General features: G+C 43.5%; 1 protein-coding gene across 1 annotated transcript in view; it reads left to right on the top strand.

Annotated features, from left to right (window-relative positions):
• DCHS1 (dachsous cadherin-related 1) overlaps window positions 1–23,674 on the top strand; it is a 280,595-nt gene that overhangs the window by 178,511 nt on the left and 78,410 nt on the right. The window contains exons 5-6 of the mRNA XM_030199763.1: window positions 3,907–4,143; window positions 11,074–12,081. Of these exons, the coding sequence (XP_030055623.1) occupies window positions 3,907–4,143; window positions 11,074–12,081 (1,245 nt within the window). The remainder of the gene's footprint in view (window positions 1–3,906; window positions 4,144–11,073; window positions 12,082–23,674) is intronic.

Genomic DNA, 23,674 nt, shown 5'->3' on the forward strand with positions numbered 1-23,674 from the left:
GCATCTGCACCCACATTTTCTATTTCAACACATTGGCACATATTGCAGTTATGTCAACATGTTCTTCTGGAGCAAGCTGCGGTTTCTATTGAGATACCAGTTTCACCTCAGCCTTTTACAATATCTTTCATATCATCTTATGATCTCTGTATCATTTGATACCTAAAATAAGCTCCATTTTAAAATCCACACTTTTTCTACATTTTATCCATCTTGCTTTCATTACAGGTGCTATCTTCTATTACAAAGTTGTGTCAGTTAGTGTCAAGACCCATTGTTCTGACCTGCTTTCTGCAGATTCTCAGATATTAATTCATTTGCTTGTTATTTTGGCCAAGTCAGTACTTTTTCAGGTGTTTTGGGCCGTGTGGCTTTGTCCATTACTATTCCAGTGACAGATCTAAAGCCATGCCATATATTAACAGGCAAGAGTGGCCTGAGAGTGAGCAGAGACTGTGAAATTTGTTTTGTGTGGCCTGGGGGCAGAGAGAGCACACGGGTGAGACTCGGATTACATAAAAATGGTGCCCAACGTGGGGCCTTTGAGAGACTGAAGAAAGCAACATTTTCACTGAAGGATTACAAATTTGACTGCTCTATTTTAGACAGCCAATTGAAAGTTTGCCAGTGGATTACAAAAATTCTGATTGGACTATAAATTCCTTGCTGTGTGGATTACAAATTTGTTCCCCTTGGAATTTTGAGCGCTGCTAAACTGGGAAAAGAGACTGTTACTGCCAGCTTGGTAAATATTTATATCTCCCGCCTGATAGAAACCGCACAAACAAACCTGAGACAGTGCACCAAAACTATGAGTACCTGGGTAAAAGGCAGGAAACATTTTGCTGAATCATCAGGGCGGTGGACGGTAGGATAGAGCACTCCCTTAACAGTACATTGCAGAGACTCACGTGTGAACTGCCATTGGACAGTGGTGTGTGTGACATTGCTTGTACACCCTAGAGAGTTGAGGGTAGGCTCGTGTAGAGAACATGTATGCTTGCTCTATAAAAGGAGAGGAGGAGTAGCCTGGCTGCATGGGAGTTTGGAGAATGGAGCAGAGATGAGCGAGTGGAGGGAGGCTCGCCAGTAGGGCGAGTTGTGTGCCCTGACTGCTCCTACAAATGTGAGCCAGCGCCTGTAACTTTATGTTGCTCTGCTTGCAGAAAGGGGCTCTACGAAAAAGATGTAAGTGGGACCTCGGGGAGCTCAGCATCAGACTTGCAGGGAAAGAGTGGGTCCAGCCCCCAGACCGGAGCGAAATGTGGGCTCGTGATTCGAAGTTGGCCAGCGAGTCGAGCTGGGTCAGAGAGTTCCTCAGGGAGAGACCCCAATGAGGGGATGACGGCATCAGTGTAGGTGGACCCTGCAAAGGGTGTCCCAGTTTGGAACTGGATAGAAGATCTGGCTCCCATTTTGGGAAAGGCAGGAGACCGTGAACCCGCAGAGCCACGTAAAAAGACTTGGGGAAGTGAGGGAGAGGAAGAGACTAGTAGCAGCCTCCCTTTATCCTCATCTTCTAAGTTGGAGAGTAGTCCTGAACCCCAGCTAGACATTATCTGGGGTCGAAGATGGCATTGGCGACTTTCGCCATCAGAAGTGGTCCTACCTCAGGAGGAAGCCATCATAATGTGGGTGAGAGCTGCCCCAGTGCCTGTGGAAGCGACACCACGACTGAAGAGTTCCTGCAGCCCTTGAAGGGTAGTTTGATGTGGACAGTGTCCAAAGGTCTGGAGACGGGTATACTCATGTCTGGTACAATGTTGGAGTATGTATGCCTGGCTTCAGGAGAGCTAAGCTTAGAAATACCGGCTCTTCTGGCATCAGAGTGGGGTGTAACTAGTCCCGAAGTGGATCATCTCATTCGGACCCTGACCCACCCCATCTCAACTATAATTGGACTGGAAGTGAGGTGTGGGGCCTGAGAATGAACGGAGACTGTAAAGTTTGTTTTGTGTGGCCTGGGGCTGGAGCTAGCACACAGGTGAGACCTGGGTTACATAAACATTGGTCGATATGATCCATCGTTACCGATATCCAAATTCTGCCTCTCAAATATAGGATGGACCAACAATTCCTTCAACTGTTCTGGAAATACCCTACTTTGAAGGGAAGAGTTAATAATCAGCTTAAGTGGTTCAAATAGGTCAACACCAACTTGGAATGAAAAAAAACCCAGCCAAGGCAATAGCTTTTTTCAGATTCACACGTTACACTTACTTCAGACGATAGGTTAAATGAGTTACACTTTCTTAAAACAGAAATCCTCCTTAAATCTGTGTTGATGCATGCTAGAAAAATGGAGTAGCAGCTCAGAGACTCTTTATATCGAAGGATGTTCCTTAGCGGTAGTATTGCGAGGCTACCACTGGTGGTCATTTTGCTTCCTGGAGCTGGATGGGCAAGAACAGAGAAGGGCAGTTCCTGTACTAGCCCACTGGAGTACTTGTGTCCAGTCTCCTTCTACACTCCCATCTTACCCTTTCTCGTGACACTGCGTTTAGCTATTTAGGCCCTAAACTCTCTTCCTTCTGCTCTCAGGGCTCCTGCGCCCACTGAAGCCTTTAAGTCGCTTCTCAAGTCTTGATTGTTTTCTGATTCCTTTGATTAGTTCTTGACCTGTTCTCTCTGCCCTTACTTATGTCGGTTTTTCCTCCTTTATTTCCCTTCCTCTTCTTTCCACTCCCCTCCTTTCCCCCTCTGTGTCATCCCTTCCCCCGTTCACCATGGTGTCAGTACTGTTAAAAATGTTTTTATGGGCAAGGTAGAAGGGGAGAAGAGGTGAGATAACAAAGAAGACAATTATATCTTTGCAGATAAACAATACCACTAGACATATAAAGAGGGGAATATCCTATGTGATCTGGAAGGACATTGAACCCCTCTATCGTACAAGAAGTTGATAAGTCTTGCTGATACTACTGCATGACGGGCGAAATTGAAACCAACAGATGTGGAAGGGAGGTGGGGGATTGGGTTAAACAATAAGGGGAAAATGCTGAAAAGCTGATGATAGATCTTACAGTTTAAGGTTTCAAATGCATATGTTACAAGCTTTGTACCATGCTTAATCTGTTGATTTTGTTAATCTGTGGAATGATCAATAAAAATCGTTATAAATTAAAAATGTTTTTATTGTGAACCGCAGTGTCGCATGTTTTGAATCAATTCTGCCATATATCAAGTGTACAAATACATAAATAAATTACCAGGGCTCATCTCTGGGTAAATCTGAGGGGTGGTAGGGGGCCATAAGGGGCTGGGGGTGGAGGACATTTACCTGGGGAGCTTGAGAGGGGCATGGATTTCGGGGATGGGCTCATCAGGGTAATCAGATCCAGGGAGTTGAGGGAATTAGAGAGGGGGATCTGTTACAGGTGTTGGGAGGGGGATCAGATGTGGAGGGGCTTTGGATGGGGGTGCATGCTGCAGTCGATCTGATTATTTATTTATTGGATGTAGGCTGGCATTGCATTACCTGTAGTGACAAATAGCATTGGTGCTCCTGCACTCTCTGGTAATGCAGTGCGTGTGCGGAAAATGCAGGGCAGACGGTGGCCATGTCCCCTGTGTTCACCACATAGACTTTGCACTTAACCTGCACTGGTTTTTGCAGCTAATGCATGGTAAGTGTAAAACTGTACTGCACTGTAGTGAAAGGACCCCTTGGCGTTGTCTTGAACATTTAATGAGCAAGAATGTAATTCCAGTTTGCTGCAGTTCTGGTTTCTACAAATAGCTCAGAGTATCTGAGCTGAACTTCGTGCCAAAGCACCAGAACTAGCCACGTAGGTCAGCAGGACGAGGATATTAGTGCTGACACTCTGCATGTCCTGCAGATGCTGAGCTGTGGACGGTGGTTCCTCACACTGACCTGGTTTTCTTCTATTTCTGCTCATATTCTAGGAGTGATTTCTTTATCTTGGGCCTTGAATGGAAAAGCTAACTCGCTGATTCAGCTGCTTATATCTGCACACGATGGAGGAGGTTTATCTGCCCAAGTCCATGCCAGGGTGAACATCAGCATTGTGCCAGGTTCTGTGTCACCCCCCATCTTTGAGCAAACCCAGTACTTCTTCACTGTGCCCGAGGATGTCCAAAGAGGGACCAGTGTGGGCACAGTCCATGCACGAAACCCACCAGGTAAAATTCTGTTTCTTTATATCAACACAGTAGAATCCATGCATCAGGATTCAAAAGCTTCCTCCCTCCACACAGCAGGGTTCACAGACCATCACCAGGACACCCAGCTCGCTCCCTTCAGCATTGCAGGGTCTGAGCAAAAGTGCCAGGACTCTCGATCTCCTCTCATCAGCACCAGAGATGGCAGAAAGGAACAGGCCTTCCTTTGCTCTCTACCAGCTGGATTGTCCTTGAAATTCCTATCTGTCGTATATTTTTTTTCTCATAAAAATATTGACACTTCCATCTTCTGGGCAGTATAATAGTGCCAAGATTCACCTTTCCAACCCCAGAGTATAGTGGCTTGATTGTACCCCAGGACACTAATGTCAGAGTTCACACTCACACCCTCTGACTACAGCAAGACCCACAAAGTACAAGGGCCAGTACTCTGACTGACCAGCAGGATTCATACATCCCAGAGCAGGAAGGTCAGGATTCACACTCACAGCTCTGAACAGATTACAAAAGCATGAAAATATAAGAGAAATCATGCTGAGTCAGACCAAGATCCATTGAGCTCAGCATCCTGTTTCTGACAGTGGCTAGTTTAGTTCACAAATACCTGTCAGATCTTTAAAAGTTCACCCACACAACAGACAAGGCCTCCAACAGCAGTGGTGAGATCCACACTGCAACACAAGAAAATTATTTAAAGGTTGCCAGGATTAAAATTAATTCATATGTACTCCATGGAAAATTGAGCAAGTCTGTTTGGCTTCAGTGCAGAAAAACATTCTTTCCATAAGAAGAGAAATGGATATATAAATAACAGCAGACAGAGAGGAAAGGGCGATTTTATTCCATTTCAGTGCAAATGTTACAGATTGAAGGAAAGAGCCTGAAATAGAAAATCAAGACACTGACAGTTACAAATGAAAAGCCAGAAATCTAAAAAAAACTTATCCAGTGTGTTTCCTGTGACCTCTGTCATTGTTCTTACACACTTCCCATAGTGTTTCCTGAGATCTGTCACATATCTTACACACTTCCCATAGTGTTTCCTCAGACCTTTTTCACATCTCTTACACACTTCCCATAGAGTTTCCTCAGACCTTTTTCACATCTCTTACACACTTCCCATAGTGTTTCCTTAGACCTTTTTCTCATCTCTTGCACACTTCCCATAGTGTTTCCTCAGACCTTTTTCACATCTCTTACACACTTCCCATAGTGTTTCCTAATATATGTCACACCTCTTGCACACTTCTCATAGTGTTTCCTCAGACCTTTTTCACATCTCTTACACACTTCCCAGTGTTTCCTAATATATGTCACCTCTTGCACACTTCCCATAGTGTTTCCTGAGACCTGTTTCACATCTCTTACACACTTCCCATAGTGTTTCCTCAGACCTTTTTCTCATATCTTACACACTTCCCATAGTGTTTCCTCAGACCTTTTTCACATCTCTTACACACTTCCCATAGAGTTTCCTCAGACCTTTTTCACATCTCTTACACACTTCCCATAGTGTTTCCTTAGACCTTTTTCTCATCTCTTGCACACTTCCCATAGTGTTTCCTCAGACCTTTTTCACATCTCTTACACACTTCCCATAGTGTTTCCTAATATATGTCACACCTCTTGCACACTTCCCATAGTGTTTCCTCAGACCTTTTTCACATCTCTTACACATTTCCCATAGTGTTTCCTAATATATGTCACACCTCTTGCACACTTCCCATAGTGTTTCCTCAGACCTTTTTCACATCTCTTACACACTTCCCATAGAGTTTCCTCAGACCTTTTTCACATCTCTTACACACTTCCCATAGTTTCCTCAGACCTTTTTCACATCTCTTACACACTTCCCATAGAGTTTCCTCAGACCTTTTTCACATCTCTTACACACTTCCCATAGTGTTTCCTTAGACCTTTTTCTCATCTCTTGCACACTTCCCATAGTGTTTCCTCAGACCTTTTTCACATCTCTTACACACTTCCCATAGAGTTTCCTCAGACCTTTTTCACATCTCTTACACACTTCCCATAGTGTTTCCTTAGACCTTTTTCTCATCTCTTGCACACTTCCCATAGTGTTTCCTAATATATGTCACACCTCTTGCACACTTCCCATAGTGTTTCCTGAGACCTGTTTCACATCTCTTACACACTTCCCATAGTGTTTCCTCAGACCTTTTTCACATCTCTTACACACTTCCCATAGTGTTTTCTACAGCATTTCCAGTGATTTCTGTCCGTGCTCTTACACATTTCCTACAGTATTTCCAGTCAGCTATGTCAGTTCTCATATACACTTCAAATATTTGAATGTCAGTAACTATTCTCATATACACTTCAAATATTTGAATGTCAGTAACTAACTTATCACCACTGTCTTTCAGTTCATTTCCTCCAGGGTATATAGCTTCAGTTCATCTAGTTTCTCTTCAGACATCTCTTGGCACAGACCCCCATGTCATGTTTTTCACTTTTCTCTGAATGCTTCAAGTCTTTTTATGTCCTTAGCAAGGCATGGCCTCCAAAATTAACATAATACTCCAAGGGAGGACTCATCAGTGACTTCTACAGGATCAACAGCACCATTTCTTCTGCTGGTTATACCCCTCTCTGTACATCCTAGTATATTTGGGGTGTTGAAATTTAATCCAGAAGAAACTACAAACAAGTCAGAATACAGCTAGTCACCTGGTTTATTCTTTTTGTAGATTTGGTAGGGTGTCAGCCTATTTTGTTGAATCACACTGGCTCACTATTAAGGCAAGAGTTACTTTCAAGTTGTGCTGTTTAATATGTAAAATTGTTCATGGAATGGCCACTCCCTATAAGGTGGATTTGATTCATCTTACAGATCAAGCGTTAAAACAATCTGCCAGAAACTATTAAGGTTAGTCCTAAAAGAATGAAACTATCCAAAATTTATCCCCACACCCTTTTTACAATGCCGACACAACCCAGTGAACTGTGTCTAGCGAGGCTTTGTAAAAGGGGAGGGGGTATGTCTTCTTTTTCATACCTGGCAGCAGATAAATGGAACTCTTTACCCATCAAATTATCTTCTTTTTAGAAAAGCACTAAAAACCGTTTTATTCTTAAATTTTAATCTGCATAAGAAAAGATAGTTATGCTGATTTGATAATTTTTTGAATTTGTGCAAACTTCCAGGGTAATTGATCTACTACTGCTACTACTACTTGACATTTCTAAAGCGCTACTAGGGTTACGCAGCGCTGTACAATTTAACATAGAAGGACAGTCCCTGCTCAAAGGAGCTTACAATCTAAATTGCTTCTGATTGTAATCCATGTTGAACTCATACTGGGAGCATGCAGAATATAAGACGTGTTTGTTATTATTATTATTATTATTATAGCGTCCTTCTGGCCATGGCCACTGCCTAGTCACAAGTACTAGGACTAGGGAGCATGCAATGAAGCTACAATGTAGTAAATTTAAAACGAATCGGAGAAAGGTTTTCTTCACTCAATGTGTAATTAAACTCTGGAATTCGTTGCCTGAGAATGTGGTTAAAGGCAGTTAGCTTAGCGGAGTTTAAAAATGGTTTGGACGGCTTCCTAAAGGAAAAGTTCATAGACCGTTATTAAATGGACTTGGGGAAAATCCACTATTTCTGGGATAAGCAGTATAAAATGTTCTGTACATTTTTGGGATCTTGCCGGGTATTTGTGACCTGGATTGGCCACTGTTGGAAACAGGATGCTGGGCTTGATGGACCTTTGGTCTTTCCCAGTATGGCAACACTTATGTACTTGTGTATTGTTTTATCACCTCAGACATCATCACCCCAAGGTCCCTGTCCTTAGCTGCACTTAACAATCTCTCTCCTCCTATCTCATACATCTCCTTTGGATTTCTGCACCCCAAGTGCATCACTCTACACTTCTTCACATTATTATTTTTTTTTTAATAATTTATTTTATTTAGAAACCACCAGTACATTTTCATCAAATATAAAAACAAAAAAAACAACCATATCATATGCAACCAATACATCAGAAAGAACTGGAACAACATAATGAATACCAAATAGTTTCCATTATCCTTTTCCATATTTTATGCCCCCCAAACTCCAAATCTCCCCAACTATAATTTCAGTTCCTAAATCACTATATCACTATCCAGGAACAACAATTGGGGTCACATATGTTCTTCGCATTAAATTTTAACTGTCAGACCTTTGACCACTCTTCTCATTTTTGGAGATCTCTTCTCATGGTTTCTACTCCCTTCATGACATCCGTAAAATGAAAGACGTTTCCTTCTAAACTTTCAGCAATGTCTCTCACACATATATTTGTGGCACTCCACTGCTCGTCTTCCTTTCCTCCGAGCAGATTCCGTTTACCTCCACCACCATCCTCAGTCAACTGTCTGTCAACCAGTTTCCAATCCAGTTCAGCATTTTGGGTCCTAAGTTCATCCTTCTCAGCTTCTTCATGTGTCTTCTGTGAGGAACCGTATGAAAGGCTTTGCTGATATCCAAGTAGATTACATCTAGAGCATGTCCTTTATCCAGTTCTTTGGTCACCCAGTCAAAGAAATCAATCAGATTTATTTGGCAGGATTTTCTTTTGGTAAAGCCTTGTTGCCTCAGATTGTAGAACGTTAACTATCTTTTCCATCAGCAGCGACTCCATTATTTTTCCTACCACTAACGTGAGGCTTACTGGCCTGTAGTTTCCCACTTCTTCCCTGTCCCCACTTTTCTGAAGAGGGCCCACATCCACTCCCACCACTTTGAAAACCCTAGAAGAACTTCGCCTCTAATTACCAATATTTCTTCAATCTTGATTGATTGATTTGGCTTTTTTTTTTTTAAAGAAATGTCTTTATTTTCACCATAAACATATTTCAGATGAATCTTCTAATACTAATACACACATTGTCATATACATAATGTGGTCATGGTAACAGGCCTAACTTAAGTCTAAGATGGTTCGTTTTATCAAATTAATGTCCCCACCCCCATCCTCCTCCCTCTGTTTTAAGCTCAAGGAATAGCCAGTGTGTAACTCAGCTACAGGTTGGTTGTTCTCTGCAGCCAAAGTTTTAGCATGTGGTTACCTCTAACATATTCCCCCCGGATACCCCATCTTGCAACCCCCTCCTGTGGTACTGGGGTCTAGAATCCAGCTCCACCCCCCTAGGCCTGTTTTATTCTGTTGCAGGGTGCACACTCACTCAGTATGTAATATGGTTTCAGGTTGATCTCTGTTTTTTGTCCTCACCATCGCAAGGCCTGATTGACCAATGCTTGTTGTTTTCGGTGAGCCTGGATGCTAGGGATTCCCCACTTGTGAATATAGGCAGGCCTGCTTGTCCTCAAAGAAAGCGAAGATACTTACCTGTAACAGATATTTTCCAAGGACAGCAGGCCTTATATTCTCAAAGTCCCTCTCACTTCCCCTTGGAGTTGTCTCCTTTCTTATTTTTACCTTTTTGCTGTAGTATATAACTAAGGTGACTGCGTTCTTATGGCGGGGGAGAAGGCACTCACACATGCAGGGTGGAGCATGTCTCGCACTCCACAAAGGTCTACGTACGCTTGTCATAAGTCCCAGACCAGGCGACGCAGTTGGCGTCACCCACTTGTGAGAATATAAGGCTTGCTGCCCTCGAAGAATACCTGCTACAGGTAAGTATCTTCATTTTACAGTAGTCTAGTTATGATTTTATCATGGCATGAATCACTGTGCTAAGACTTGTCTTATCAATATATGGAGAGAGATTTCATAGCTGCCGCAGGTGATAGAGACAATTTGTTAAGGTTGTTTGAATTTGTGAGATCAGAGCGAGTGATGAGTCTAGTAGTATCCCAAGATTCCTGTCCTGTGATTTTAGGGAGCGTTCTTACTTCCCAAAACGTATTAAGTCAGGTATTTGTCCACTTGTGTTAGGTACCCAAAGAATCTCTGTTTTGCTAATAATCAAGCGTTCATATGGTCTTCTTTTCTTCTTACGCAGTAGAGGTTGACCCTGTATTTATTTTTTCAAAAAGCAGGAAGTCTAGATTTACCACCAGCTGACAATGTAAAACTTTGTTAAAATGAAAGAGCACTTTCTCCTCCCAAAAACACTTTTCAGTCAATATTCAGCTAGTAGTAGTCAGTGTTTTTTTTTTAAATGTTGACCGTCATAGGCTAATGTAGCCCTGAATATTCAATACTGGGCCATGTGCAGACACTGGCATTGAGTATTTGGGCCACACGCAACTGCGGCTGGCCACCAGAACTTATGCAGGATGTTCAGCTGGAACCTGCATAAATGTAGTCCACATATCTCGCCCTCCCTCCCCAAACATCAATGTTTTGATCCCCCCTCTTGTTGATGACTGCCTAGTCTGCGTGTGAGTACGTGAAGCTGACTTTAGCGTGATGCTAGTTCATATGGCTTTAATTCTTTACTCTGTAATTGCCATAACATCCATGACTACGTTTTCTGGATAACTAACCTTATTAATTTGTCATTTTAAAAATTATTTTATTAAAGAAACCAGGGAGAATGCCAGCGTGGAGCAAAGCTGTGAGATTCCCAAGAGATTATATCACTGTTTCTCTATTTGACTTCCTTTTCACTCTGTAATCTCAGAAGTGTGAAGGCTCCAAACATAGGGGCATCTTTTACTAAGGCGCGCTCACGTTTTTGGCGTGCGCTAAACGTTCGAGATGCCCATAGGAATGCATTGGCATCTCCAACTTTTAGCGTTCGCCCAATTTTAACGCGAGCGCTCCTTAGTAAAAGACGCTGTAAGTTAGTAGTTCAGATAATGGAGGGTGAAGTAATATGCCCAACAGGTTTCAGCCTTCTGCTGGAACCAATAGATCACTCCACTCTGCCAAGTTCATTGTGTCTTCTTCGTTACTGCTCCTACCTGGTTTATTCATCTTTTCTTTTGCTCTCTTTTAGGGCTCGCCGATGCTGTTTTTTACTCCATCTCTGCAGGGGATCCCAATGCTTATTTCTCTATTGACTCCAGCACGGGCCACATTCACACCAGCCTTGCTTTGGACCATGAGAGTCAGTCTACTATCATGCTGGAGATCCAGGCACACAGCGGTTCTCCCCCTGCTTACAGCAACACCAGGGTGAAAATTACTGTGTCTGACATTAATGATAATGCTCCTTCCTTCCCATCACCCTCAGACTCCATTCTGCTTCCTGAAGCTACAGAGCTGGGCACCACAGTCTACACGCTTCATGTCAAGGACAGTGACAGCGGACCCAATGGGCATGTGCAGTTTGATCTTGTGTCAGGTGGTGACCGCATGTTCAGCCTTGAGCGCTCCTCAGGGAAGGTTCGATTAATTGGGATGTTGCACTATGAGAACAGTGCTAGCTATGAGTTGAAGATTGTGGCAAGGGATGGTGGCATTCCCCAGCTCAGTTCTAGCTTCACATTGTTGATATATGTGCAGGCTGAAAACGACAGTGGCCCCATCTTTGACACACTAACCTATCGTGTGGAGGTGACAGAGGCTACAGCAGTCAACATGCGTTTCTTGCAGGTCCGTGCGCGCCCTCAGGACCCCGCAGGCTCTCACATCACATACCACCTGCGTGCAGATGGTGATGCTGCTAGCTTTGGCATTGTGCCAGAAAGTGGATGGCTGTTTGTAAAGAGCATGCTGGACAGAGAAACCAAAGACCTCTACATCCTGACTGTACTGGCATCCAGTGGTGGGAATGACCAGAAGAAGACAGGAACATCAACAGTTCGAGTGTCCATCACTGATGAAAATGACAATGCACCTAAACTGAATGAGGACAGATATTTCTTTACCATCACCGAGAACCAGCCACCTGGCACTGGAGTGGGCAGAGTGACAGCCACGGACAGGGACTCTGGTCAGAACAGCAGATTAACCTACCGTCTTCTGCAGCAAGATCCCAACTTCCTCATCAACTCCCAGACAGGTAAGGAGGTTCAGTTTGATGCTTTGAACTGGTTCCCTGTGTGTGTGAAACACTGTTTAATGTCCAATTAGATTAACGTTGGTGTATGCTTGTTAGAGCAAGAAAACCCTAATCATGCAGCACTGGCTTCCAGACTGTAGTCTCCAGTTCCTCACTGGTCTAGAAAGGCTTATGTAGGAGTCTGTCCCGAATGGTGTTTCCAGCTCTGATGCTCCCATCATTCAATAAGTGTTAAAGCATCATTCCCAAGTAAAAATAATAACTAGCAATCAAATATAACATTAAGCACAATTAAAATATTTTAACACAAACATTAATATAATTAACACCTACCAATAAGTAGAGAACAGTCCCAATATTGAGCCTGTAATATCTGCAGATTAATTTCTTGCACATTCATTGTGGATCTGCAGGACAGAGTCTCTTACAGGACAGCACGCATTCCCCAATCCTTTCTCTTGTGTACCAGGAGTGTGAGATTCTGATTGTGCCAATACCAGATAGGACTGGTCTGCCAGAGTTCCCAAATTTGTGGATTTTAGGTAATGTAGCTGGTATGAGGTTTTCTAGATGAGACCAATACTTGCTTCAGAAATGTGTTGCTAGGATTTTTCAGGTGTTTAATATATTCCTGCATTCAGCGGGGCGGGGCAGTCCGCCAAGGTGCACGCTGCCTGTCGGCTCCGCTGGTTCCCTGCTCCCTCTGCTCCGGAACAGATTACTTCCTGTTCCGGGGCAGAGGAAGCAGGGAGCCAGCGGAGACGAGAGCCACGCAGCTGCTCACAGCAGCTAAGAATGCACCTGGGGGGGGGGCATTGCGCTGGGGGGGGGGGGTGCGCATCGGCGATCCGCCCCGGGTGGTAGCCGACCTAGGATCGTCACTGCCTGCATTGGTTCTTGAACTCAAGTAATTTCACTTTGAAAACTGTCTGCAGGGTATATAACTCGGGTACCTTATATTTGCTGTTTCTGCAGGCAGCAGAATGGTATAGAAGAATACTCCACATAATATAAGCATATTGTTCCACTTTGACCAAACCATGCCTGTGGGAATGTCTCTGGCCTCAAAGAAACTCCTTGTGGAAGTCACGTGCATCTTTAGCCCAGGAGTTCTCAACCCAGTCCTTGGGACACCCAGCCAGTCAAACTGGGTCAGACCAATGGTCCATCTAGTCCATTAAAAAACAAAATTACAGAGCACATCCAAGGACATGGATTACTGAGACCAAGTCAGCAGGCTTTTGTGTGGAGAAATCTGGCCTGACCAATTTACTTCAATTCTTTATAGGAGTAAACAAACATGTGGACAAAGGGGAACCGGTTGATATTGTGTATCTGGATTTTCAAAAGGCATTTGACAAGGTACCTCATGAAAGGCTACAGAGGACATTGGAGGGTCATGGGATAGGAGGAAATGTCCTATTGTGGATTAAAAACTGGCTGAAGGATAGGAAACAGAGAGTGGGATTAAATGGGCAGTATTCACAATGGAGAAGGGTAGCTAGTGGGGTTCCTCAGGGGTCTGTGCTAGGACCGCTGCTTTTTAATATATTTATAAATGATTTAGAGATGGGAGTAACTAGCGAGGTAATTAAATTTGCTGATGACACAAAGTTATTCAAAGTCGTTAACTCGCGACAGGATTGTGAAAAATTACAGAAGGACCTTACGAGACTGGGCGGCTAAATGGTGGATGATGTTTAATGTGAGCAAGTGCAAGGTGATGCTTGTGGGAAATAAGAACCTGAATTATAGCTACGACATGCAAGGTTCCACGTTAGCAGTTATGGACCAAGAAAGGGATCTGGGTGTCGTTTTCGATAATACACTGAAACCTTCTGTTCAGTGTGCTGGTGCGGCTAGGAAAGCGAATAGAATGTTGGGTATTATTAGGAAAGGTATGGAAAACAGGTGTGAGGATGTCAATAATGCCGTTATATCACTCCATGGTGCGACCGCAACTTGAGTATTGTGTTCAATTCTGGTCGCCGCATCTCAAGAAAGATATAGTAGAATTGGAAAAGGTGCAGCGAAGGGCGACTAAAATGATAGCGGGGATGGGACGACTTCTCTATGAAGAAAGACTAAGGAGGCTAAGGCTTTTCAGCTTGGAGAAGAGACGGCTGAGCGGAGACATGATAGAGGTATATAAAATAATGAGTGGAGTGGAACAGGTGGATGTGAAGCGTCTGTTCATGCTTTCCAAAAATACTAGGACTAGGGGGCATGCGATGAAACTACAGTGTAGTAAATTTAAAACAAATCAGAGGAAATGTTTCTTCACCCAACACATAATTAAACTCTGGAATTCGTTGCCGGAGAACGTGGTGAAGGCGGTTAGCTTAGCAGAGTTTAAAAAGGGGTTAGACGGTTTCGTAAAGAACAAGTCCATAAACCACTACTAAATGGACTTGGGAAAAATTTTCCCAGTGTGGCATTACTTATGTAGTCCAGTATCCTGCTTCCAATAGTGGCCAAGCCAGGTCACAAGTACCTGGCAGAACCCCAAATAGTCACAAAAGAAAACGAAGGAAGAGAAACCACTCCAAAATAAGAAACTGAAACAATGAAAAGGAGTGCTTTAATCGAGCAAAAGCAGTGGAAACCATGTAAGACTACTCAAAAATCCTAAACATCATCAGGAAAAACTCTGAAATAAATCTAGCTACTACTACTACTACTTGACATTTCTAAAGCGCTACTAGGGTTACGCAGCGCTGTACAATTTAGTCCCTGCTCAAAGGAGCTTACAATCTAAAGGACAAATGTACAGTCAGTGAAATAGGGGCAGTCTAGATTTCCTGAAAGGTATAAAGGTTAGGTGCCGAAAGCAACATTGAAGAGGTGGGCTTTGAGCAAGGATTTGAAGATGGGTAGGGAGGGGGCTTGGCGTAAGAGCTCAGGAAGTTGATTCCAAGCATAGGGTGAGGCGAGGCAGAATGAGCGGAGCCTGGAGTTGGCGGTGGTGGAGAAGGGTACTGAGAGGAGGGGTTTGTCCTGTGAGCGGAGGTTACGGGCGGGAACGTAAGGGGTAATGAGGGGCTGCAGACTGAGTGCATTTGTAGGTAAGAAGGAGAAGCTTGAACTGTATGCGGTATCTGATTGGAAGCCAGTGAAGTGACCTGAGAAGAGGGGTGATATGAGTATATCGGTTCAGGCGGAATATAAGACGTGCAGCAGAGTTCTGAACAGATTGAAGGGGGGGATAGATGACTAAGTGGGAGGCCAGTAAGGAGTAGGTTGCAGTAGTCAAGGCGAGAGGTAATGAGAGCGTGGACGAGAGTACGGGTGGTGTGCTCAGAGAGGAAAGGGCGAATTTTGCTGATGTTAAAGAGAAAGAAGCGACAGGACTTGGCTATCTGCTGGATATGCGCAGAGAAGGAGAGAGAGGAGTCGAAGATGACTCCGAGGTTGCGGGCTTCATATAGCTTGGAGGCTTCATATAGCAATTCTATCGGCTATGAGATCTCCTATAGCCCAAAGCTATTCCAGATCTGTAGCACTTCAATCTTATTAATAATCTGTCTCCAATGCTATAATATCTTTTTTCACTATTTTATTATAAACAATCTTTAAAGCAATTTTAAAAGTAAAAATCAGCAACTCCAGTACTTAACTGACACAAAGCTGGCACAGTGCTGATGGCAATCAAAGCTCCCAACGCTACAAAAAAAAGCATTTCGGTTCCACAGAACCTGCTTCTGGGGTGATTTCAAACCAGGTCGCTGGATGACGCTACAACCGCAACACTCAAGCAGCAACTGTCAAAAAGAGAGAGGCTAAAAATTGCTTTAAAGATTGTTTATAATAAAACTAGTAAAAAAGGCCCGTTTCTGGAGCAAATGAAACGGGCGCTAGCAAGGGTTTCCTCCCCAACCCCCCACCTTCCCTACCCACCTCTTTGTCGTTGTGAAGGCACTGACGCCATTGCTTCGCACCTCGTCAACGCACGCCACCTTCATCTCCTGAGTCCTTGTTCGTTGTGAAGCCACTGACGCCATTGCTCCGCTATCAACGTCATAACGTTTGACGTGAGGGCGGGGCCCAGAGACAGTGATTTTGGTGGCTTCACCACCACGAACCCTTCGAACCCGAAGGAAGTGACACTGACGTCAGTATCCTCAGAACGTTGAGAGTGAGTTTTATTATATAGGATAATAAAAAAAGACCCCATAGCATTGGAGACAGATAATTAGTAAGATTGAAGTGCTACAGATCTGGAATAGCTTTGGGCTATAGGAGATCTCATAGCCGATAGAATTGCTATATGAAGCCTCCAAGCTAGATTTATTTCAGAGAGTTTTCCCTGTTGATGTTTAAGATTTTTGAGTAGTCTTGCATGGTTTCCACTACTTTTGCTCGATTAGAACACACTTTTGTTTCAGAACCCCAAATAGTATCAGCATTCCATACTACCAATCCCAGGGCAAGCATTGGCTTCCCCATGTCTGTCTTAATAGCAGACTATGGCCTTTTCCTCTAGGAATGTGTCCAAACCTTTTTTAAACCCAAAAATGCTAACCAAAGTTACCACATCCTCCGGCAATGAGTTCCAGAGCTTAACGGAGTGAAAACATATTTCCATGTAATTTCAATGAGTGTCCCCTAGTCTTTGTACTTTTTGAAAGAGTGAAAAATCAATTCACTTTTACCTGTTCCACACCATTCAGGATTTTGTAGGCCTCAATCATATCCTCCCTCAGCTGTCTCTTTTCCAAGCTGAAGACCCTAACCTCTTTAGCTTTTCCTCATATGGGAGCAGTTCCATAACCTTTATCATTTTGGTAACTCTTCTTTGAACCTTTTCTAATTCCGTTATATCTTTTTTTGAGATACAGCAACCAGAACTGAACGCAATACTCAAGGTGAGGTTGCACCATGGAGCAATACAGAGGATAACCACAATGCATGAGAGAGATCTACATACAGTGGAAGTAGCAGCATGCAAATTTATCTCACGAATGGTCATTGTGGGTATCCTGAAAACCTGATTGGCTGGGTGCATATTGTGGACTGGGGTTGAAAAGCCCTGCTTTAACCACTCTGAAGTACTTAGTTACCCAGTATACCTCTTTGCAAGCTGCCCCTGAATTTGGTCCTCGAGGGCCACAGCCAGTCAGGTTTTCAGGATACCTGTGATGAATATACATGAGAGAGATTTGCATGTGTGGTAAATTTGCATGTGTGGTAAATTTAAAACGAATCGGAGAAAATTTTTCTTCACCCAACTTGTAATTAGACTCTGGAATTCGTTGCCGGAGAACGTGGTACGGGCGGTTAGCTTGACGGAGTTTAAAAAGGGGTTAGATAGATTCCTAAAGGACAAGTCCATAGACCGCTATTAAATGGACTTGGAAAAATTTCGCATTTCTAGGTATAACTTGTCTGGAATGTTTTTACGTTTGGGGAGCGTGCCAGGTGCCCTTGACCTGGATTGGCCACTGTCGGTGACAGGATGCTGGGCTAGATGGACCTTTGGTCTTTCCCAGTATGGCACTACTTATGTACTTATGTACTTATGTTTTGAATTTCAAAGAATGGCTTTGGTCTCCTGCTACCCAGATAAATGGTTTTGACTATTATTAGGAAAAGGCTTCCTGCAATAGCCAGGTTTTGCAGGCCTTTTGAAAAGCAAAATAGCCAAAACCTGATCTCAGCTCCTAGGGGTCTTGATTGCACAGGTTAGATATGTAACTGGAAAATGGTCTTTCCCAAGTAACAGAGTACCTCACATTTAAGCCCTTTTTCAGAAGCATCCGCTCATGTGAATGGTGGAGAGGCCAAGCTGTTTAGAGGCCATTCATACGTGGGGAACTAAGTATGTACACATATCAAGAGGGTGTGGACAGCCAGGGAGAGAGAGAGTTCTGGGTGGGCCCCATTTCAGAGGAAATCCATGTATTGAAAAATACATGTTGAAATTTACATCTGCCCCAAGGCATGTCTAAATGCCTGCTTGTAGGGGTAGATATAAATCTTGACTTCTGCCCCCCCCCCCCCCAGTGTCAGCCCCCTGCCCCAGTGACCCCCCATTGGTCTCCACATGGCAAAAGCCCCTACATTTGGGCAACCACCCACTACCTGCTGCCTCCTTCCCCCTTCCTCTGACAGTCAAAATGTCAAAAATGGGTCACCTCCCAGCAGACCCTCCTCACTCCCCAACCCTACATAAGTATTGCCATATTGGGGCAGAGTTCCTCTGGCAGCTGCTTTGGCATTATTCCAGAGAATAATGCCAGAGGAATTCAGAAGAAGAAGGTTGCAGGAGTGGGACCTCTGATGGCATGTGTGGAAAAGACAAAGGAAAAAGTATATGTAAAGTTGTCCCTTGACAAAGCATTGAAATGCGAAACAGGCTCCTGTCGGGACTTGGCATATACCGGGACTAGAACAGAATGATGATTAATGAGAATTGAAAACGTAGGATGTTTAAACCACAACAGGATTTCAGAACCTCTAATATCAAGATAAGTGTGTTTTCCTGCCTATATTTTTAAGCTTTATATATACCGATAGTGCTAAAAAAACAACAAAATTTTTTTTTCCACTTGGACATTAAATATTAGGCACTGATTAAGCAAAATTGTGCACTATCGGAGGTTGGAGGGTGTCTATGATTAAAAAACCTCACATAAGCGCATTCTTTGATACAGTACTTCAATGGTGCTTTAGTGACAGTATGAGACACTCCCATTTAATTATATAATGGTACATACAGCAGGTTGTGCTCCATCCATTATCTAGTTGTGTATGTTTCAATAAAATTAGGCTGGAGTGGTGCCATTTTTCTAATTTTTGATTATTCTAGAAATAAGCAGTGGATTTTCCCCAGGTCCATTTTAATAATGGTCTGTGGCTTTTTCCCTTAGAAAGCCATCCAAACCTTTTTAACCCCCCCCCCCCCCCCCCCAAGCTAACTGCTTTTACTACATTCTCTGGCAATGAATTCCAGAATTTAATTATAGGTTGAGTGAAGAAATATTTTCTCCAATTCATTTTAAATTTACTACTTTGTAGCTTCATTGTGTGCCCCCTAGTCCTAGTATTTTTGGATTGCTGATCCAGTTCCATCTTCCTGAGATGCCCCTCAGTGGTCTTCCTTCAACTTCCCAAAACTCAAATCACTTACAGAGTTTTTGTCCAATATGAAGCCTACAACATGTAATATTGACTTCCTTCCCTCTCCCTGGTTAAAATCCACCTCTCAGGGTCTTCTTCCTTTCATTCTAATGCTAATCCAAAATAGGAACAATCCCTGTGTAAAGGCTGATCCTATCCTCAGGTTTACCAAGGGTCTCTGGGGTCTAGTGGGACAGGACTTGATACCCACTTATTCTCACTATTCTGATCAGCAACCTCAAAATGGCTGCCGAGATCTCTAGTGCTTATATTGTGGTATTACCACTAGAGGTCTCACTGGTCACTTTAAGGCAACAGACCATCACAGCAGCAGCAAGTTACTACTACTACTATTTAGCATTTCTATAGCACTACAAGGCGTACGCAGCGCTGCACAAACATAGAAGAAAGACAGTCCGTGCTCAAAGAGCTTACAATCTAATAGACAAAAAATAAAGTAATCAAATCAATTAATGTGAACGGGAAGGAAGAGAGGAGGGTAGGTGGAGGCGAGTGGTTACGAGTCAAAAGCAATGTTAAAGAGGTGGGCTTTCAGTCTAGATTTAAAGGTGGCCAAGGATGGGGCAAGACGTAGGGGCTCAGGAAGTTTATTCCAGGCGTAGGGTGCAGCGAGACAGAAGGCACGAAGTCTGGAGTTGGCAGTAGTGGAGAAGGGAACAGATAAGAAGGATTTATCCATGGAGCGGAGTGCACGGGAAGGGGTGTAGGGAAGGACGAGTGTGGAGAGATACTGGGGAGCAGCAGAGTGAGTACATTTATAGGTTAGTAGAAAAAGTTTGAATAGGATGCGAAAACAGATAGGGAGCCAGTGAAGTGACTTGAGGAGAGGGGTAGTATGAGTAAAGCAACCCTGGCGGAAGACGAGACGGGCAGCAGAGTTTTGAACCGACTGGAGAGGGGAGAGGTGACTAAGTGGGAGGCCAGCAAGAAGCAGATTGCAGTAGTCTAAACGAGAGGTGACAAGGGTACGGATGATGGTTTTGGTAGAGTGCTCAGAAAGAAAGGGGCAGATTTTACGGATGTTGTAAAGAAGGAAACAACAGGTCTTGGCAATCTTCTGGATATGAGCAGAGAAGGAGAGAGAAGAGTCAAAGATGACCCCAAGGTTTTGAGCTGAGGAGACAGGGAGAATGAGAGAGCCATCAACAGAAATAGAAAATGGGGGGAGCGGGGAGGTGGGTTTGGGGGGAAAAATGAGAAGCTCAGTTTTGGTCATATTTAATTTCAGGTGGCGTTGAGACATCCAGACAGCAATGTCAGACAAGCACGCTGAAACTTTGGTTTGGATGCAAGGTGAGATATCAGGGGTAGAAAGGTAGATTTGGGAGTCATCAGCATAGAGATGGTAGGAAAAGCCATGGGATGAGATTAATGAACCAAGGGAAGAAGTGTAGATAGAAAAGAGGAGGGGACCAAGAACAGAACCCTGAGGTACGCTGACAGGCAGAGGGATAGAAGTAGAAGAGGATCCACCAGAGTGAACACTAAAGGTGCGGAGGGAGAGGTAGGAAGAGAACCAGGAAAGGACAGAGCCCTGGAATCCAAGTGAGGACAGGGTATCGAGAAATATGCTGTGAGCGACAGTGTCAAAAGCAGCTGAAAGATCAAGAAGAATGAGGATGGAATATTGACCTCTGGATTTAGCCAGTAATAGGTCATTGGAGACTTTAGTAAGCGCAGTTTCGGTTGAGTGGAGAGGGCGAAAACCAGATTGTAGTGGGTCAAGAATAGCATGTGAGGAGAGAAAATCAAGGCAGCGGCGGTGAACAGCATGCTCAAGTAATTTGGAGAGAAAAGGAAGGAGGGAGATGGGTCGGTAATTAGGGGGACAAGTAGGGTTGAATGAAGGCTTCTTAAGGAGAGGTGTGACCACAGCATGTTTAAAGGCAGCAGGGACGGGGTCACGTGACGCGATGAGCGGGAGAGGACGCTAGGAAGAACGCTCCTGCTTACTCCTCAAAAATCGGGGCAAAATAACTTCCGCAGAAGAGCCTTGAACATTAAGATTTGAGAGAAAGTACTTGCAGAATCGATAGAGCACATAACGAGCGGAGAAAGAACCGGTAATGGCGACAAAAAATACAAGAAAAGGGAAAGAAAAGATTCGCACCGCTGAAGACAAAATGGCGGCGCCGGCGAGCCCGGGAACTTCGGCGGTGGGATCCGCCTGGGCCGCCGAAATTGTGGGAGAAGTCACACAAGCCCTAGAGGTAATACTGGATAAAAAATTGAATTCCCTGGACAGTAAATTGGAAACTCTCAATACCAGTATAAATCAGATACAAGCGGATATGGCGCAATACCAGCAGAGGGCCAGTGATACCGAAGATCGAGTCAGTGTCCTAGAAACGGAGATCACCCAACTAAGAAAAATAATTACCTCTTATGATGATAAACTTGAAGACCTAGAAAATAGGTCGAGGAGGAACAATCTACGGATAGTGGGATTGATTGAAGGACAAGGAGACCGTGAACTTAGCAAATATCTTGAAACATGGTTCACAACGGAACTAGAACTGCCGGAAGCGTTGGGGCCGCTTAGAATTGAGGGAGCACACCGACTAGGGCCGAAGAACGGGACGGAGGGAAGACCACGTGTAGTCATTTGCAAAATTCTTAATTTCAATCACAAGAATGCCATTTTGCAGGCGCTACGCAATGGAAAAGAACTATACAGTGGAAATCGCAAAGTTCTTTGTTTCCAAGACTATTCAGCGGCGGTAGCGGCGCAAAGAAAAAAGTTTTCGCCGGTTTGTTCAATGTTGGTGAATAAGAAGATTAAGTTCGCGCTATTATACCCAGCGAAGTTGAGAATCATTCATTCATCGGGCACGAAATTATTTGCTACGGTGGAAGAAGCAAAACTGTTTGTGCAGCAGATGGAAGAGAGGCTGGAGACTTGAAACAAGACAATTCATAATTGCTTTTGCTAAATGATTGAGTCTACTAGAGAAGCGGTGGGCCAATTAATATATAAGTAAGATGAAGGACAACATGAATATGAAAGTTTAACAAGAATGCTGGATATCATGAGGGAATGATGTAATAGATAATACAATTGTTGTAAGTTAATGCTTCTGTTATTAGCATTTAAAGAAGTTGGGAAGTTAACATGGTGTGCTCAGAAATTAGTTAAATATTAGAGCACTAATTTGAAAGATCTTGGTAGTAGTGGAATGTTATAAGACAAATAATTGATAATGCCTCACTACAATAGAGAATGAAAAAAAAAAAAAAAATTACAACAATATGATGAGAGATAGAATGTTGGGAGAGTGATATGACCGCTCAAATATGTAATATCTCAGTATAAGAAACATGTGGAAAGAAGGGACGGATACAGATAATGAGAGGAGAAGCGTCGTTAATGACCTGCTTCCTATGGGAAGGAGAGGGTTAATGGGGGGGGATGGGGGGAGGGGGGAGTTAAAGGTGCAATTAACTAAGAGACTGCAATATAAAGAAGGGAGGAGGAGAAGAACAATTCAATGTAACCCTCAGAATCATATATTAGTGACACCGAGAATATGGTATCAGAACAGGAGTGGCTGGAGGCTGGGCTGGCTACTCTTAGAGATACAAGCGGATCAGATGATGGGTCATCAATATATAAGGGATGATCAATTAAGGTAATATCCTGGAATGTGGGGGGAATACACTCCCCCATTAAGAGATCAAAAATTTTGCGGCATCTCAATCGTATAAAAGCAGATATTGTAATGCTCCAAGAAACACATCTATCACAAGTAGAACATGCTAAATTGACTAAATGGTGGGTAGTGGAGTGTATAGCAGCTGCGGCAGTGGGTCGGAAAGGGGGAGTAGCCATACTCTTTCGGAAAGGGCTAACATATAAAATAGGTAAAACGATTTCAGATCCGGAGGGTAGATTCATATTCAGTATAGTAAATATTAATAATGAAAATATAATCTTGGGAAGCATATATGCCCCTAATGTATTGGATTTAAAATTCTATAAGAAATTGTTAGCACAAATTACTCAGTTGGGGAATCTGCCCCTAATACTGGGAGGAGACTTTAATATGACTTGGGATCCGATTATGGATAGAACACATCCACCAAAAGAAGCGAGGAAAATAGATACTAGAGGTCTACCAGATCTGTGTAAAATGCTAGATATAATAGATGTCTGGCGTACGTTGCATCCATTGAATAAAGAATATACACATCAGTCTAGAGCACATGGGACATCATCCAGAATTGACTATTTGCTTGTATCTCGCAATGTATTAACAGATATTACTGAGGCACACATAGATCCCTGTGTCATATCAGATCACTCGGTGGTCGCAATGACATGGAAGGGAGGAGAAGGTGAAGACATTTTGAAAAGTTGGACGTTTCCCACATATTTAATGAAGGATACAAGATTTAGGGAGCATATACAAGACAAATGGGCAGAGTTTAAACATTTCAATGAGGGATCTGTTAC

The sequence above is a fragment of the Microcaecilia unicolor genome, chromosome 4 (assembly GCF_901765095.1).
Source record: "Microcaecilia unicolor chromosome 4, aMicUni1.1, whole genome shotgun sequence".
Taxonomy (NCBI): Eukaryota; Metazoa; Chordata; class Amphibia; order Gymnophiona; family Siphonopidae; genus Microcaecilia; species Microcaecilia unicolor.